This window comes from Denticeps clupeoides, chromosome 1 (genome assembly GCF_900700375.1).
Source record: "Denticeps clupeoides chromosome 1, fDenClu1.1, whole genome shotgun sequence".
NCBI classification, from domain to species: Eukaryota; Metazoa; Chordata; class Actinopteri; order Clupeiformes; family Denticipitidae; genus Denticeps; species Denticeps clupeoides.
Window position 1 is genome coordinate 33,371,084 of NC_041707.1, and position 16,931 is coordinate 33,388,014.

At 46.4% G+C, this 16,931-nt stretch overlaps 1 protein-coding gene and 1 long non-coding RNA gene across 6 annotated transcripts in view; one reads left to right on the forward strand and one right to left on the reverse strand.

Moving 5' to 3' along the window:
- kif26ab (kinesin family member 26Ab) overlaps positions 1-16,931 on the reverse strand; it is a 66,748-nt gene that overhangs the window by 16,649 nt on the left and 33,168 nt on the right. For 2 of the 5 annotated variants that reach the window (XM_028983524.1, XM_028983506.1), the window contains exons 1-2: positions 5,527-6,270; positions 2,177-2,363 (exon numbers count right to left, since the gene is read on the reverse strand). In XM_028983524.1, coding sequence (XP_028839357.1) covers positions 2,177-2,363; positions 5,527-5,543 — 204 coding nt within the window. In that variant the 5' untranslated portion in view covers positions 5,544-6,270. Of the gene's footprint in view, positions 1-2,176; positions 2,364-5,526; positions 6,271-16,042; positions 16,077-16,931 lie in introns of those variants that run through there. The other 3 variants (XM_028983498.1, XM_028983491.1, XM_028983514.1) reach the window with 2 other exon arrangements.
- Positions 6,252-10,845, forward strand: LOC114792436 (uncharacterized). The gene is made up of 3 exons (XR_003750123.1): positions 6,252-6,424; positions 7,133-7,235; positions 9,517-10,845. It is a non-coding gene; the product is annotated as an uncharacterized LOC114792436 (long non-coding RNA).

Genomic DNA, 16,931 nt, shown 5'->3' on the forward strand with positions numbered 1-16,931 from the left:
TCTTAAATCAATTATCCATTGGCTGAGACTTTCAGACTTCGCTGAAGGTATTGAGTTCATTAGAGGAGGACGATGGTAGTGAGTGGGTTACCGAGGGCCGTGCTTCAGACATCCCACAAAACTATTTCTCAGCTTGTCCTAAAAAGAAATGTGGCTACATTTTTATAAAAACGATGAGTCTTTCCATCTCTCTATCTAGCTATGAACAAACATTGATCTGGATGATAAGATAATAAAACCGTGTTCTCCAGATCAGAGCATTCACAGTCCAGCTACATGATAATAACATTAAATCACGGTGAAAAATTCCATCACCACACATCTGTCATGTTGGGCCATTTTTACTTTCAGACAATATCAAACAATGGATATGGTCATAAACAAGAAATGTCATTATCAAGAAAATCTGTTATATAATATAATAAAGACAAAGTCTCAAAACACCAAAATAACACAAATGAAGTTTTGTAGAAGTATATAAAAAAATAAGCAAGGAAAATTAATAGTTTTCATAGTTTAGTCACTTAATTGTTTCCCTGAATGAGTTTATATGCTAATTACTTGTTGACTGCGATGGTCATATCAGGAAGATGCTTATGATGGTGACATTAGTAGTGGTGACAAGCACTCATGGCATTTCAGTTATAGAATAAATGTTCAAATCAATTCCCATTTCAAATGTGGTAGAACTCATACCCGATCCAGAATTAATACAATCAGAAATAATACAAACTGGATTCAATCACCAACAGATGCATGACCAAATATATGTGTGTGTATGTGTGTGTGTGTGCCAGTTGTCATAGGAGGAAGCTAATTAGAGCACTGAGCTTTTGCAAATCCACTATCAATGGGTATTTAGCAGTCATTTACATGAGCTGCATATCTGGCAACATGTGCATCCATCATCCTTTCCTAGCAGGTGCTGTCTAATCCGGTACAAGATCTTCTCCATCTCTATAATAATAGCTGCCACACAAGAGGATTTTTTAAGTTGAACTTTCAGCGTAATCACAACTAATGGGCTTTCTGCTGTTTCAGCAACTCACTGCCTTTTAAATTAAAGGTTCCTTTTTTTTGCATGCTTTATAGTGTTTTAAGTAAACGTTTAATGGTGCACAGACTTCCCTCTCTCACCCGGCATTCATTCTGGAATGTGCCAGTGCTCAGAAAAAATGGCTGAATTGATGACATTACAGCCATCTTATCTTGCTCCATCTCTGCAAACTGTTCTGTTGAGCGACTAACATGTCGCCTCATTGCATTTCTTTCAACCGTGAAGTGTGTGTGTGTGTGTGTGTGTGTGTGTTTGTGTTACTGAAACTCAGTCTAGGTGTGTGTGCATTTGTTTGCATACACAATATGCACGAACGCAAGTATAAAACTGTACAGGCTTTGTGTGATATAAAGGTGCATATATGTGCACACGAGTATAAATGCATTTGTGTATGTACACATGTACAGTACAGGCCAAAAGTTTGGACACACCTTCTCATTCAATGTGTTTTCTTTATTTTCATGTCCATTTACATTGGTAGATTCTCACTGAAGGCATCAAAACTATGAATGAACACATGTGGAGTTATGTACTTAACAAAAAGTGGAGACCTGGCCTCCACAGTCACCGGACCTGAACCCAGTCGAGATGGTTTGGGGTGAGCTGGACCGCAGAGTGAAGGCAAAGGGGCCAAAAAGTGCTAAACACCTCTGGGAACTCCTTCAAGACTGTTGGAAAACCATTTCAGGTGACAACCTCTTGAAGCTCATCGAGAGAATGCCAAGAGTGTGCAAAGCAGTAATCAGAGCAAAGAAACTAGAATATAAAACATGTTTTCAGTTATTTCACCTTTATTTTGTTAAGTACATAACTCCACATGTGTTCATTCATAGTTTTGATGCCTTCAGTGAGAATCTACCAACATAAAACGTCATGAAAATAAGGAAAACACATTGAATGAGAAGGTGTGTCCAAACTTTTGGCCTGTACTGTGTGTGTGTGTGTGTGTGTGTGTGTGTGTGTGTGTGTGTGTGTATATATATATATATATATATATATCCAAGTGTGAACACACCCTTTGTAATAATGTGTGTGCGTTTGTGTGATTGCACCTTAATTAAACTGAGATGGTGTGTGTACATGTGTGAATGTTTGTGTGTCTCGTGGCGCTGATCTCACCTTCCCCATCCTCGTGTTCTCCTTGGCCTTGGCTCCAGCCCTGAGCAGGCATGGTGGAGCGGGTGGAGGGGAAACCTGCAGGATGCCGCTGAAGTTAGTGGGGTAGATGGAGGGTTCCTGTGGGTGCAGCAGGGACGGCGGCTGATGCTTCTTCCGTTTGGCGGACAGGTTGAGCTTCTGTGCAGCTCTTAGAAAAAAAAACGAGAGTGAAAAGGATTAGCTTGCGGTGTTTGAGAGCAGAAGAGGAGAGGTGGAAATCTCAGCTGCAGAGAGGATCACAACTACAACGCAGCCAATTAAAGCTGGGCTCTCCATGAAGTCGTGTTAACAAAGAGAAATTGCCCTGCTGTGCGCCACTGTGGGGTCGGGGGTTTTAAAAGTTCACCCACTCAACATAACTCAGCCGAGATGACTAAGCAGCGCGTCTGGCTTCAAAGCGCAGAAACTTGTGGAAACGTTCGACTTCAGACAGGAAGTGTGAATGAGCAGGAACCCTTAAAGATTTTATGAAACGGCTTTTACACACACACACAACTGCCATACCACCAACAGCGCAATCGAGCTAGGAAAAGCTTTTCTACATTTCATAGACCTTCCAACGATACGAACAACATTTTACTGGAACAAGAGAACAAGGTTGGAGGGCTGGGGGGGTAAAAAAACTGATCACTGATTGATTCGGTGGTACGGTGTGACATTTAAAACAGTGGATGGTGAAATTGTAGCTAAAAGGTCACAGCCTGCTGTTACACGGTTGCAGAAAGAAAAAACACAGACAGCAGCTCTTTCTACACCACCTCCATCCATCAGCCAACTGCTGGGTATGTGCCACGGATTTTAGTCCGAAAGAGCATAAAGAAAAACCCTTAAAGCAGCCATGAAACAGGCCTGCAAAGAAAAAGGATGAAGATGCTGGTTGAAACAACAGTGATGGATGCATTAAGGTTCACGAAAAGAGTTAATAAAGGGGCAAAAGCAGGCATTCCATCCATCATCAGCTGAAGATCAGGATTCTGAATGTTCATCAAACCAGTGTAAACATTTACATTTATGGCATTTATATTATAATAACCAGAGTAACTTCCCCCTGGGGGATGTGTCAGGGTTATGTGTCTCGCCCAGGGACAAAATGGTAGTAAGTGAGGGTGTAAACCTGGGTCTTTTAGCTCATAGGCAAGTGTGTTAACCACTAGGCTACTACCACCCTGGGTACACACACACAGACACATATACATTGGTAATAAATGGTAATAACTGTGTTATAAAAATCTCTATACCTTCAGTAGTCAAGCGAGGACAAGTGTCTCATTTCTTGTAGCCAAACTGGGGACAATTATGAATACACAGATCTACTTTAACACAAATTCTGGTCTGTTAGTAAGATTGAATAATAGTGTTTATGATGTCAGAGTATTGTGTGTGTGTTTCTGTTAGTGGTACAGGTATGTTTATGGGACAGGCGTGTTTGTGTCTTTATGAGTTTAAAACATTGTGTGTTGGTTTATGGGGTCTGAACACTGTAAGTGTGTGCATGTTTTTGTGTTTATGGGGTCTGGACACTGTGAGTGTGTGCATGTTTTTGTGTTTATGGGGTCTGAACACTGTGAGTGTGTGCATGTTTTTGTGTTTATGGGGTCTGAACACTGTGAGTGTGTGTATGTGTTTGTGTCTTTATGGGATAGTTGTATGTTTTTTGTTTGTGGGGTCTGAGCACTGTGAGTGTATGCATGTTTTTGTGTTTATGGGATCTGGACACTGTGAGTGTGTGTATGTGTTTGTGTCTTTATGGGATAGTTGTATGTTTTTTGTTTGTGGGGTCTGAGCACTGTGAGTGTGTGCATGTTTTTGTGTTTATGGGGTCTGAGCACTGTGAGTGTGTGTATGTGTTTGTGTCTTTATGGGATAGTTGTATGTTTTTTGTTTGTGGGGTCTGAGCACTGTGAGTGTGTGCATGTTTTTGTGTTTATGGGGTCTGGACACTGTGAGTGTGTGCATGTTTTTGTGTTTATGGGGTCTGGACACTGTGAGTGTGTGCATGTTTTTGTGTTTATGGGGTCTGAGCACTGTGAGTGTGTCTGGTTCGTTGAGTGAATAAGTGAGAGTGAAAGCAGCCTCTGTAGGTAGTTAGGCTCGTCTCTCATTAGTCGCTGCCTGCGAGCTCTTCTCCACCGCGCTGCTGTGACGGGGGGGTTGGAGGCTGGGTGGGGTCAGTCTGGATGCCGCTCTAATTGAAAACCCCTGCCGGCCCACTGGAACCACCAGTTCTGGCATTCCTGGGCAGTTATGTGTCAGAAACCACAGTCCCACCACCACCGTCATCACTAACCCTCATCATTACCTACAACCCTCATCATTACCAACATCCACCCTGCCTATCATTTCAATAACATCATCTTATTACCTCAGAGCACAGTAAAGAGTGTGTGAATTATTTGTGAACTTATGACACCCGCTCCTTCTTCCCTCTCATCTCATCTTATCTCATCTGCCCTCTTCTCCTCTCCTTTCCTGCCGTGCCAAATCCAAGCGCGCAGTCAGGAATCACACTGCCGGCTGATGAAATAATTAGAGCCTCCAGCGGGGGGCACACGGGGGGGTGGGGCATCTCCGGGGACGTCAAGCCAGCCAGTGGGAGCGAGCGAGAGCCCCGGTAGGCGGGGGGAACACACAAATGAGATGTAGAGATCGGCATAGGCGGGAGGGAGGGGTAAAAAAAAAAAAAAAAAAAAAAAAAAAAAAAAATGACAATGAAAGAAAGTGCCTGTGGAAAGAGGGTAGGACAGACAGCCTAGAGGGTGATAGAAAGAAAGAAAGAAAGAAAGAAAGAAAGAAAGATGGAAAGAAAACGTGTTCCGTTCGTAATTGAATTACGGCCCCCGTAGCTGTGCGGCAGGTGTGTCGTGGAAGTGCGAGGGAACTGCACGGAGCTGGTGGAGCGAGGCTCTGAGAATCCTCTCGCCGTTCAGACGGGCTTGTAACCTTGAGCTCGGCATCAATCGCACAATGGCCAGGAGAGACGCGTGCCGGGCAAAGTAAAGAGGTGTGGAGGGGAGGAGAAAGACATGCCGTGGTGAAGGGCGTTCAACAACAGAGCTCCTCGGCATGACAAAACACACACACACACACACATACACACACACATTCTAATGGGAAAATTAATTGCTTGTCACAGCGCTCTCTATTTCTGAAAATCAGATTCCACTTTAATGGAAAGCAGCCAGCGAATCCATGCTCTCCCCCCACAGGTCCACCTGTTCGGCCCCGTCCTCGTGTTTCCTGCCGCCGAGACCCCAAACTCCCGCAACGCTTCGCGGCGTAACATCAGATCAACAAAAGGGGCAGGTACTCACAGTTCTTTCCAATCCATCACACGTTACACGGTCATTTCCAAACGGCGCTAAAATCATTGGGACAAAGTTTGTGGTCCACGTGTCTGTTGGCAGGCTTCCCCTTCATCGCGCCGCAGGAGGAGCGGCTGCGGAAAGGTGGAGGGGCATTATGGGTTTTCCTCCCAATTTCACCCCTGCCGGAAAGGGGACGGGTCACGCTTTAGGGCAGGGGAGCGAGAGAGATGCGAAGGAGGGATGTGCAGGCGAAGGGGACGGGTGAGTGACACCGGGGGTCAGAGAGAGAGAGCAGCAGCAGACACGCGGCACCTATTCCGCTCCCGGTGACCCCGCGGCATTCCGGCGTTCCCGTACTTTCCTGTTGCTCCAGCGTTAGTCCCGGTGCCTGTGATAGATCCCCCCTCTGTCTTTTCTTTCGTGTAGCTCCTCTTGCCCTCCTCTGTCAGTGTTGGGTTTGTTCAGTTAATCCGTCAGGCTACACCTCCTCCTCCTCCTCCTCTTTTTCTCGTTTTACCCCCTCGTCGGGAGTCGGACGGGGGGAGAGGGAGCTGGAATCCAGCAGCAAAGCTTCGGCTAGGACTGCCGGAGAAATACTGGCAGCTGTCCTGCCCTTACACACATACATGCACACACAAACATGCACACACTCACACAAACACACACACACCCTCACTCCCACTCCCTCTCTCTTCAGTCAGCCCGGCCCCCTTTGCTCCTGACAGCTAGACAGAGTGTCTGCGCTGCACTGCTGAGTGCTGCTGTGTGATCTGCTTCTCTCGCTCTCGCTCTTTTTCTGTGACTCTCTCTCTCTCTCTCTCTCCCTCTCCCCCCTTGCTGCATGAATTCTTTATGTGTAAAGGAGCACCCCGTTTCATTCCGTCCCTGACATCAAACAGATTTGGTGAGTATGCCTTAGCGAGTGTGTCTCTTTAAGAGACTTCTTTGTCACGGAGGTAATTGGTCTGATGGGTGAGGTAATGTGTCGGTCATAAATAGACGAGTGGGTGTGTGTGTACTGGATGGACAGCATGGCAGGGGGATGATTGTCAGCTCATAGAGTTGCGTTTATACAGGACAGGTAGAGGGGGAGTCATTGGGAAGGGAGGGGGGCCCTGATTTTCAATGAGCCCCGACCACCGTATGAACTTGGCATGAGAGCGAGCCGTATTCCCACCACTGCCAATTTAACCGAGTTCAGCTCCGGGGGTCTTCCTCATGAGACACAGGAGGAGGAAAAAAAGCCTCTCACGACACACTGCCCTATTTATGAGTCTGGCATGTGAGGGTGAGCTTGAATGCTAGGGGAAAGGGGGCTGAAGGATCAAATCCCCAGGAAAGGACACGGTGCCACGGGTCCATCCAAAACAGCCGTGGACGCAGCAGTTTTTTTTCTCCCCCTAACAACCACAGATTGATTGGCTGCGCTCGGATAATGCTGCTCAGCGAAAATATTGTACCGGTGATCCATTCAGCCTCAGAAGGTTGGAGGAGGCGAGGGGGGGGGTTCCGGGTTACAGTGTGTTTTGGACAGGGTGACGGAGCTGAAGTCGATGGTCTTCCTGGCTTTGCATGGGCTTCCATGTTGCTTTGTGTGTTTCACCCGCTGAAGGCTAAATGAAAAAAGACCCCACCGATCGGACAAAAACTCAATCAGCACCTTCCTCCTCCTCACTGTCTCAAGGACGGATCGCTGGAACAATGTGTGCTTACAGGTGAGATTAATGTACGACCGTACTGTCACAGTAAATAAAAGCTTTTGTTCAGGGTGGAATGGCTAAAGTGTGTGTGTGTGTGTGTGTGTGTGGGTGGGTGCGGGTGACTTGTGGTCATTAGCCGAGGCTCCCATTAGCTTGTTTGAGGAAATTTGTCTCTGTTCACCAGCCCCTGTTCAAAGCCCCCTCTGTCCAGCTCTTTGTGGCTCTTTAGTTAGTCTTTGTGGCTAATTACCATGTCAGTCCCATTTACCATCGCTGACATTTCTCCTTTTTTACCCTCCTTCCTCCTGTCCGTTTTACTCCAGGCAAGATAGTCTGATCAGTGAAGGCCAGAGTTGGAATGTAGGACCCTTCCCATTTCCTTTAATAAGTCTTCACAGCCAGGGCTTAGGAGAGCCGCCTGCAACAGCCCCGTTGCATTCAGGTGAAATTCCCAGGAAGCAGATGGCGTCTCGCAGGAACTGGCCACAGCCCCGGTATCCAACCAGTTGCTAAATTAGAAATAAAATGGTTCCAACAGGTAGCAGCATAGGCTGGTGGCTTTACATCATTATGAAGGCGGGTACATAATCTTCTCAAACAGGCATTCAGAAGGATGAATCTTCCAAACCGGTGTTAATCACGGACACTTCCACCATATCAGGACTCGGGACTACAGCCCCTGGAAACCTGGAAGCTGTTTCAGCAGCTTAGAATGAATCAGTGTCATTTTTTGCTAGAAACCGCGTAATCTGCAAGTCTCTGGACTGCGGGGAGAAACCCACACAGCACACAAACGCCTCAACACACCACACAAACGCCTCAAATGAACCCATGATGACATCACTCTGAGCACCAAGGAAAATGATCTCACCCAGCACTGGTCTGAGCTCCCAAAGGACACAGCTGGTGAACACTATAGGTCTGAGGGTCCACTTCCGAATTGAGAATACAAGCGTCTTCTCACACGTTGAAGTGGAAGGGTCTGGTCAGGTATTTCTCTCTCAGTCCCATTTCCTTTTTGGCAGCGCATTCTCACCAAAGCCAGCACTTCAGTGCAGCACTAGTACGTGTTGGGTCATGTGTAAGTGTGAGCTTTACACGACTGATGGACACATGTGAACTGGGTGGCGCTGCTAAGTGTCCCCTTACTAACCTGAGACGTGGAAGCATGTGTGGGGAAATGAGCCAGGATCAAGAGGCTCTTCCCACAAACGCCAGGAGGAAAACACGTTGCCTAATCTGTTCTAGACTCTTCCATGTGTGAAACTGAGAGTGAGAACCCCACATGTGACATCGCTCACAATCTGCCAATCAGGACCTTCATCAGGGATAAAATTCCTGCGGACAAACCCCAGAGTCAGTTGATCACCATCCATCGTTCTGTCCTTGCCCTCTGCTCTGTTTCTCCACTCCTACTGGTGACGTTGTGTAACCCTGTTCCATATCTTTCAGAAGTGGAAGCTTCCTTGCCCTCTCTGCACCATATCTGTCTGTCAGTCCGTCTGTCTATGTATGTGCATATGTAGATATAATGTAGCAATAATGAAAGCAATGTCCATTTCTCAAGAATTCCTCATGTGCCTTTTAGAAGGTCAAAGGAGTACAAATAGGTTCCTTACATGTCACTACCCCAGTGATAAGCTCATTTATCCCTAAAAGATAGAATTACATACTTTATTTCCTGAGAGTGTGCAGTTATTGAACTGTAAATGTTGTTATTTTACTTTTTTTAATGTTAGAAGTGACGTCATTTATTACCAGTAGTGGCCTTGAAACTACACTCCACATATTTCCAGCTGCAGCCATGCCACATTAGATAGGTTTAGGTATTGACCTAACTGAGGGCAGGATTAGGAAATGTTTAGGACATCTCATAGAGTAGCAGAAGATGCTGGAGGGGCGTTCGTCATCACCAGCCTCTGATCCTCCGCTTATCTCTTACCTGTTTCTGCTGAATTCAGCCCCTCTTTCAATGCCATGACGGTAGCCTCATTATCTAACCTGGCATGAAGAAAAGCTGGGAGCAGAACGGCGAGGCGCTGGGCGGCATTCAACACGGTCGGTCACTAATGTGTCCGGCAGGCATCAAACGCTGTTAAAAAAATTTAATTGCCATGGAGCACGCACACAACTTTTTAGTAGGCATTGAATCGCTCGGGTACCACGTATGTCACTGCACGTCATGTATTAGCTGTGCAATATGAGTGATATGAGAGGCACCATTTACAGACTAATGGATAAATCAATCATTACAAATTATTTAATCAATATTTAATTTGATGTATTCTTTTTCCAGGTCAGACTTTTTTCAGGTGGCAGGGAACCCTGTGATACACAGCACAGGACACGACGACACAACGGAATGTGTCCTCTGCTTTTAGCCATCACCCATGGCGACCAGCGGGCAGCCATGACAGGCGCCCGGGGAGCAGTGTGTGCTCAGTTGCACCTTGGTGGCTTGGGATTCGAACCAGCAACCTTCTGATCACGGGGCCACTTCCTTACCCGCTAGGCCACCACTGCCCTTTACACAGGAAGTCCTTTTTAAACCAAACATTAAAGCGAACGCAGACAGAACAGATTCAGGCCTTTAGGCAGTGCTACCTTGCATTTGTCCACACCGACGCATAAAGACAGCCACGTGGGCATAAGCTCACACAGTCTGTGTGATCTGACGCCCCTCGCCTGCAGAAACCCACCGTGCCCGGTGGACCGGGCGCTTTCTTCAGACGGGGGAGGGTGCGTCTCGGTAACTCCAGGGTCTCAAATCGAACCAGTTGTGTCTGCCAAGCCACAGGCAGACAAAGACAACAGTAGCATGCGCTGCCTGTCCCTTCATGCTCAGAGAGCTTCAGCGGCTTCCAGAATACAACTTGTTTTTCATTATGTAAACAGTGTAAAAACAGTGTGGGGAAGCCTGTACGGTCAAGCCTGGAGCTTTACGGGGGAACGCACCACACAAGACACGCTCTCCTCTTATCAATTTTCAATTAAGGCAATGCTGAATGGACTCAAAAGGAACGTGAAATTGGAAAAGCGAAAAAGGAAATCAACAGAGCATTTCCCGGGCAGCCGTTATTAAGCGCTTTAACTTCCTCCTGAGTCTCTCCGATCGTTCCTGTTCTTTATGGACATGCAGTAGCGGAGGGACGTGTGCAGCCAGAGGGCTGAGGAGAAGTAGGATAAGGGAGAATAAAAATAAAAAAGGTATGCAGGATAATAGAAGAAATAATTGGGGTGAGATGTGATGGGAGACGGCAGGACAGGAAAAGTGGGAATGGGGGGTGTTCAGTCGAGAACCTCACTTGCTCAGCTCATATTACTGGGCTGGTCCCAGCTCACCAAGGTAAAATATTCTGCCCGGGAAGAAAGAAAAACAGAAAGACAACAAGCTTCGTTCCCTGCCGTGTGCCCGGCACAGGAATCCCCAGCTGGCCTAAAATAAATGAAACAGTTGGATCATAAATGAAAAAAAAAAACAGCTTCTAATTAAAATGAAACGGGGAAAAGAAAATTCCCAAATTCAGTAATGCGCTGGGAGAAGTCACCGCATTTTCTAATGCTGGTCTGAAGATACATTTTACAAAACTACAATTTCCCAAAATGAATATACAATTTTTTTTAAACAAGGTAATAAAAGACTAGACTAGAGTAGTTTTGTGGGGAAAAAAAGTCATTCTCTCTGTAATGGAATTAATTGTTTGATTAAACACATTCTAGTCAATTGAAATACTGAATTTCATGCTTATGTTGAATGAATATCTTAATTTCAGATTGGATAGTGAGTTTGTTCTAACTAAACCCCTGTCCTGTCCACAGAGGTGCTGTAAAAGAACATTTTACTTTAAAACAGTAGAAAAAAAACACACGCACACAATGGCTCACATCAGGTTCATTCACAAGTACCCGAGTGTCGCGCTTCCGTGTGACTCTTCACTTCAGACCAAACAGTCGACTTCCTGTGCTACCCTCAGCGGCCCATTAAAAAAAAAAAAAGTTTACTTCCCACTGCGGTTTCACCCGACACCTCCCCCCACACCCCCGCCGGAAAAACAATGCAGCCCAAGTCCATCCTGTGGCTGAGTTTTAAGAATACTTGAAGAGCTAAAGGTGAAGAAGGCGGGGGGCAAGAGTCAGGGTCTTTTATTCTATTTGCAGTTTCCTAAATTGCCCCCCTTCAATGGCATCCACAAGCACGCGGGATTTCCTGCTAATCCCGGCACCGCCGCTCGGCCTCGTCTAAATCCGAGTGCACAGGGGAGGTCGAGGCCATAAAGCTCGGCTGGGTATGTTTGTTAGGCAATGACTCGAATCGTCCTATCTGGAGACCCCCGGGGGACAGCGGTGTGACAAAGCAGTAAGAAAAAAAAAAAAAAAAAAGGCACCAGTGGATGGATGGCGGCCATTTACTTTATATTTTTTCGGGACTAGAGTTGCCGAGGTTTATGGGGTGTGAAAGAGACGTTCACATGTCAGCGCGTGTGTGTTCATTCAAATGCCTTCTGAATGGAAGCTCTATTTTTCTTTATGAAGAATTCTTTTTTTTGGTCGATAGCCTGACAGAGCATAATTACGTGTTCGGCTCCCTCTTTTCCTCCTCTCCTGACAACTGGATGAAGTCTTATTCTCGCTCTGGAGAAAATTTCTCTCTGGAGTTGACATTTCAGACAAAACTCCCACCTAAAATAAAAAAAAAAAAAAAAAGCCCTCCGGTCTGATTTGTTAAGCCGGAAGTCTGCGTGTTTATTACAGAACTAACATGACATCTTGGAGCCGGGCTCTAAGTTTGGAGCGCGGCTCAGATTAAGATACAGAGCATCTCCCTCGTCGCTCTGTCGTACCGACAGCAGAGAGGAGAGCGAGAGAGACTCTTCTCTTCTCTTCTCTCCTCCTCCTCCTCCTGCCTCCTTCATTAATCACGTTCTGGCAGGAAAGACACCTAGCGATTATTTATTTGCACTCTCTCACGCCGCGGCTATCACAACAAACCGCTAGCGGTGGCTGCTGGGAACATTTTGTGCAGGATTAATCATGACAGCGCAGGAAGGGGGGCGTTGGGGGGTCAGACACGTGCCCCTTAATCTGTCAACTTCAGACGAGTCGAGAGGGAATGTGGGAAAGAAACCACATTCTTTGTCAGCATTTTATTTTGTTATTATCCATTTTATCACAAATCAGATTTTGTGATATGATTTATGATCAATAATGATAATTAATGCATGTCATTAGGTCATTCAATCAAAATATAATGAAAGTTTCCCTAATTTAATTCAGAATTGACTTTATAAATTAGCATAATATTTAATTTGATAATATCACATATTAAATTATCATTAATTTGAAATATTTTTATTACTGGTATATTATTTGAGAATATGACATATACTTGAATTACAATAAAACTTTTTTAGATTCATTAGAAGATGTAAAATCTCAGGACACCCACACACATACACTCACAGAGAGTTGGGCGCTAGTTCTGTGGGAATTTGTAGTGTTGCATGCTGGGTCGTGAACTGATTACTTGACATAATCCACCCCATTTCTAATGCTCCGCATGCAGAGATAAAGCTGTCGGTCCCCCCGTCCGCTGATGGCACATCTTACCTTCGATTTCCAATTGTTAAACACACAAACACACACACATGCACACACGCCTGCCCAGATGCTCTTTCAAACTTGAGCGCCACTCAGCATTTCATGGCACTGGATTGTTCAAGAATAAAAAATTAATCTCAATAGATGTAATCCCAGTCCTGAGCACCAAATAAATCACATTTTAACCCATCAAAAGCCCGCATCTCGTGGACTTGTGCAAGGCTTTGTAACAAACTAAACATAAACTAAATTTCAGCTAGGTTACATGTACAGTGACAACGCATGGCCTGATGGGAGTGGGTGGCTGACCCCTCGCCGTCCTGGACTGATGCACACAACTTGAGGACGTAATAAATGATATAATTGGACTTAATAATAACCATTAGAGATAGAGAAACAGAGGCTAATGGACAGATCTCCCTAACAAGAACCGACAGCAGCGTAGAGAACGGTTCTAGCGCCATTAATCCCCGGGGACATGTGACACCATTCAGAGGTGCCCATCACACTCCTACTGATGACTGCAAGTGGATTCATTCGAAAACGTAATTAACGGAGTTGAAGAGGCGGGCTGGGGAGCCTGGCAACGTGAATACAGATGATAGCGAAGCGGAGAGCGGGTGGTTTGGGAAATCATCCGGTAGGCTGTTGTGGTTACGACCCGTTGAGCAGGGGTGTGAGGTGCCATGTGTCTCTGTTTACCTGTGGACAACACTGAGGAAATGTATTGAGCTAGGCAGGCACTGTTGTGTTTGATGAGACAATAGGTCATAAAGACTGAAAATGTGTATTCCATTCAGCCTGGGATTTCAATTAACCTCCTTCCTGCATGGAGACCAGGAGAAGGTTGGAAAGCCCCCAGAGAGTCCTGGAAGCGCCGTACTAGACTCTGCTGAACCAAATTTATTTTTAGTGTTCAAAAAACTCTGATTTGCTGGTTTGATCTGACTAGCAAGATGGTGATGATGTTTCTATCAGTGGAAAAACACACAAATATTCAGGAGTGAAGAAGAATGGGCTAAAAAGACTATGAGAGATTAGTAAAAAAATCTCCAATTCCTGATTCAAATGTGTGCAAAGGTGACCTCGTGTGCAAAAAGAACATCTACAGGCACCATTTGTTACCGAGGCTTGAGAAGAGCTCAGCAGCAGGCCCTGCTCAATCACCGCTCACCAGGACAGCAATGCTGTAAGCGCTGTTCTTGTTCTGCCAAGGTTCTCCCTTTTTTTTCGGCTTATTGCGCACAACCATGAAACGTGCTTCTTAGAGCAATGATGCTGACAACTGACTCCTAACAAAGCCGGGAAAAATTAAGAAATTAATTCTTTTTTCCAGTCACACGAGATTACGCCCCACAGCTGGTTTTACATTTCTGTTTAGCCACCATTTTCAATTCAACACTTAGTTTAGATTATTTTGCGCAGGACCTCACGATCCCCTGGCCAGATGGCAAGCCCGTAGAACATATTGCGGATGCTTAAAGCTACCGGTCCTCTGCTGAGAAATTGCGGATTTGTTGTCCCTGACGAGAGGGCGGCTAATGCTGCACGGGCCTCCAACAGAAAACAGCGCCGCGATCAATCAGCACCATCAACAGCCTGGAGTGACGCAATGAAGGATGGAGATAATTACAGTCCTTTACCACTCCGTCCACCTCCCCAGACAATTCTCTTTGCTATTTACTTCCTTTACAACAGGAAGCGAATACCCTGCTCTTATCTAGGGGCAAGGCCCACTCGGCGCTGATTGACAACTATTTCCCCTACTATTGCCCCCCACTTCCTCTCCTGTAAAGGTTCTGCTGAAACACACCCTCCCGCCGTCCCATCGGCCTTTTCAGTAACAACTTGACTCAGCGGTTTCTTTTTTCCCCTTTTCCCTGATCCACGGAGCTTTCTAACGCCCCTCTGTGAGTGAGCAGGCCGCACTTCCTGACAAAGCAGTTCATGTAGCTGCCCTGCGGCGGTCAAAGCTTCTCTATCTAACCAACCAGCCAATCAACAGTGCCCCCATTACTCTGTCAGCATGTGACAGACGACTAGCCGGTTACCAGGCAGAGTCAAAGTGCAGAAATACAGATGATCGTGACAATGTTCTGCGGTGGAGCCATAGTTCCTGGGTGAGTCTCGCGAAAAAATGTGAATCTTTTAAACTTAAAATGCCATACATGGAACTTTAGGTCCTTTACAAATATAAAACTCTTCTTGACTCTGCGACCTAACAGTTCATTTTGAAACCTGACAAATATTTTAAAATCATGCACCCAAAAAAGGCCACACAAGTTTCAGCACAAACATGCAAATGATTACGAAACAAGTGTAGAAGTGTTGGTCAATGGCTGGTATAGACTGGTAGGCCAGCGATCAGCCAAATGGTTAAGAATAAGAATAAGGTGAAGCATCCATCTGCCCTCCGCCGCGTTGCTCCTCCCTGATCCCAGAAGGAAGAAGATGCCGCAGTGGTGGCAGTGGCATCAGGCCTTTAGGGGAGTCCAGCGGAGCGGAGTGACAGCTCCATCAACAGCCCCACCACCCCCACGCCTCCCACGGGCCACTGAAACGTCTTCACACCTGGGCTTATCTGTGGCCCACGAGACCCCCCGCTTAATGCTCTTGCCACGCCACCGGCCCAGCTGCTCACACAAAGCCTCACGTGCGCACAATCCAACACCCACACAAGCCGTGCGTTCACTAATAATAAAAATATACTAATTACATATACACACATATAGAAACACACTCATATACACACACACACACTAACAACAACTGAAATACTCACTAACGTACACAGATATACAGACACTGTTACAAAAAAGGCCATTAAAACAATTATGTGTGCACTCACAGGTCACTGCTTGAGCACACACACCAACCTTTTATATCTGAATACACACAGGCCCGGGTCTGTTTATGACAGAGTATACCACCAGCTGCCGTTTCTGCCCCAGAGTATAGAACAAAAAAAAGAAAGTAGCATCAAAATAACGCTTCGCCCATCCAATCAGAAGCGAATGCAGATTTAACACGTCCCCTGACTGCCTAAAAAAGCTGGTGCAGAGGCGCAGGTTTCCAGCTGGGCCACAAACGGCTCTTTGAATATCAGCATAAAACCCCCAAATGTCAGGAATTTGGAAAAGGTTTACATATCACGGCTCGTATCGTGACGTCGCGTCAGAATAAGTAGGTGCACCTCGACAGGCATGCCGGGTCACCACACTTACTTCGTTCTCATGGTGGTGGCCCAGTTGGCTCCTTCCGGATCCCCGCCGGCTCTCCCTCTCCAGCTGCCGAGGGCTGGGGCGTGCAGGGTCATCCCCAGCCTGCCCATCGCGTGGGAGTGGGTATGAGTTCGGCAGCTCAGCGCGACTCTGGAGCCGCGCGTCTCAGCATGGGAGCAGTCTGCGCTCCCCCTCGCTCAGCCGCACAGCAGGGTCCAGTGGTGTGGTTCTGCTCCACAGCCCTCGGCATTAATCTGTTTTGCCAATTTGTCGCCGGCGGGGATTACCGCCGTCAGTCAAAACACACAGCCGGCCCGCACGGATCATTTGCCTGCTTTTTTCCGACTCCCCCCGCCCTCACCGCCTCCAGTCTTCTCCCTCCATCCGAAGCCCCTCTCTCTCGACGTTATCTGCTGGGTGCTGAGCGAGTTAAGTGAGGGAGACTTGCGACCGCGTCTCCTCTCCTCCTTCTCCCACGCCTGAATCCCCCACCCACTCCATCCACCACCACCACCACCACCACCAAGCACCCACCCACTGTTTCACACAACAAGGCCACGGTTCCTGGGGCCATTAGCACAGACCCCAGGCATATGAATAGACCAGGCTAATGTCCCCCACTGTTTACAGCTCATGGGGACATTATGCTACAAATCTTTGTATGGTGGGTGGTGGAAACCAATTAGCTTCATAATATCAGTTACACTCGAGCAATTTACAAGATGCGTTGAATGCGGCGGAAAAATAATTCTGTAACACTTTCTGAATGGGGAGCAAAATGCCTTTTATCAGGCCCCGGAGCCTGTTTGGGATAAATACAGTTTTTTATCCATTTCTAATATGTTCTACTCAGAAGTGAAATTTGTAGATTAGGCCCAAGCAATTAATAAAA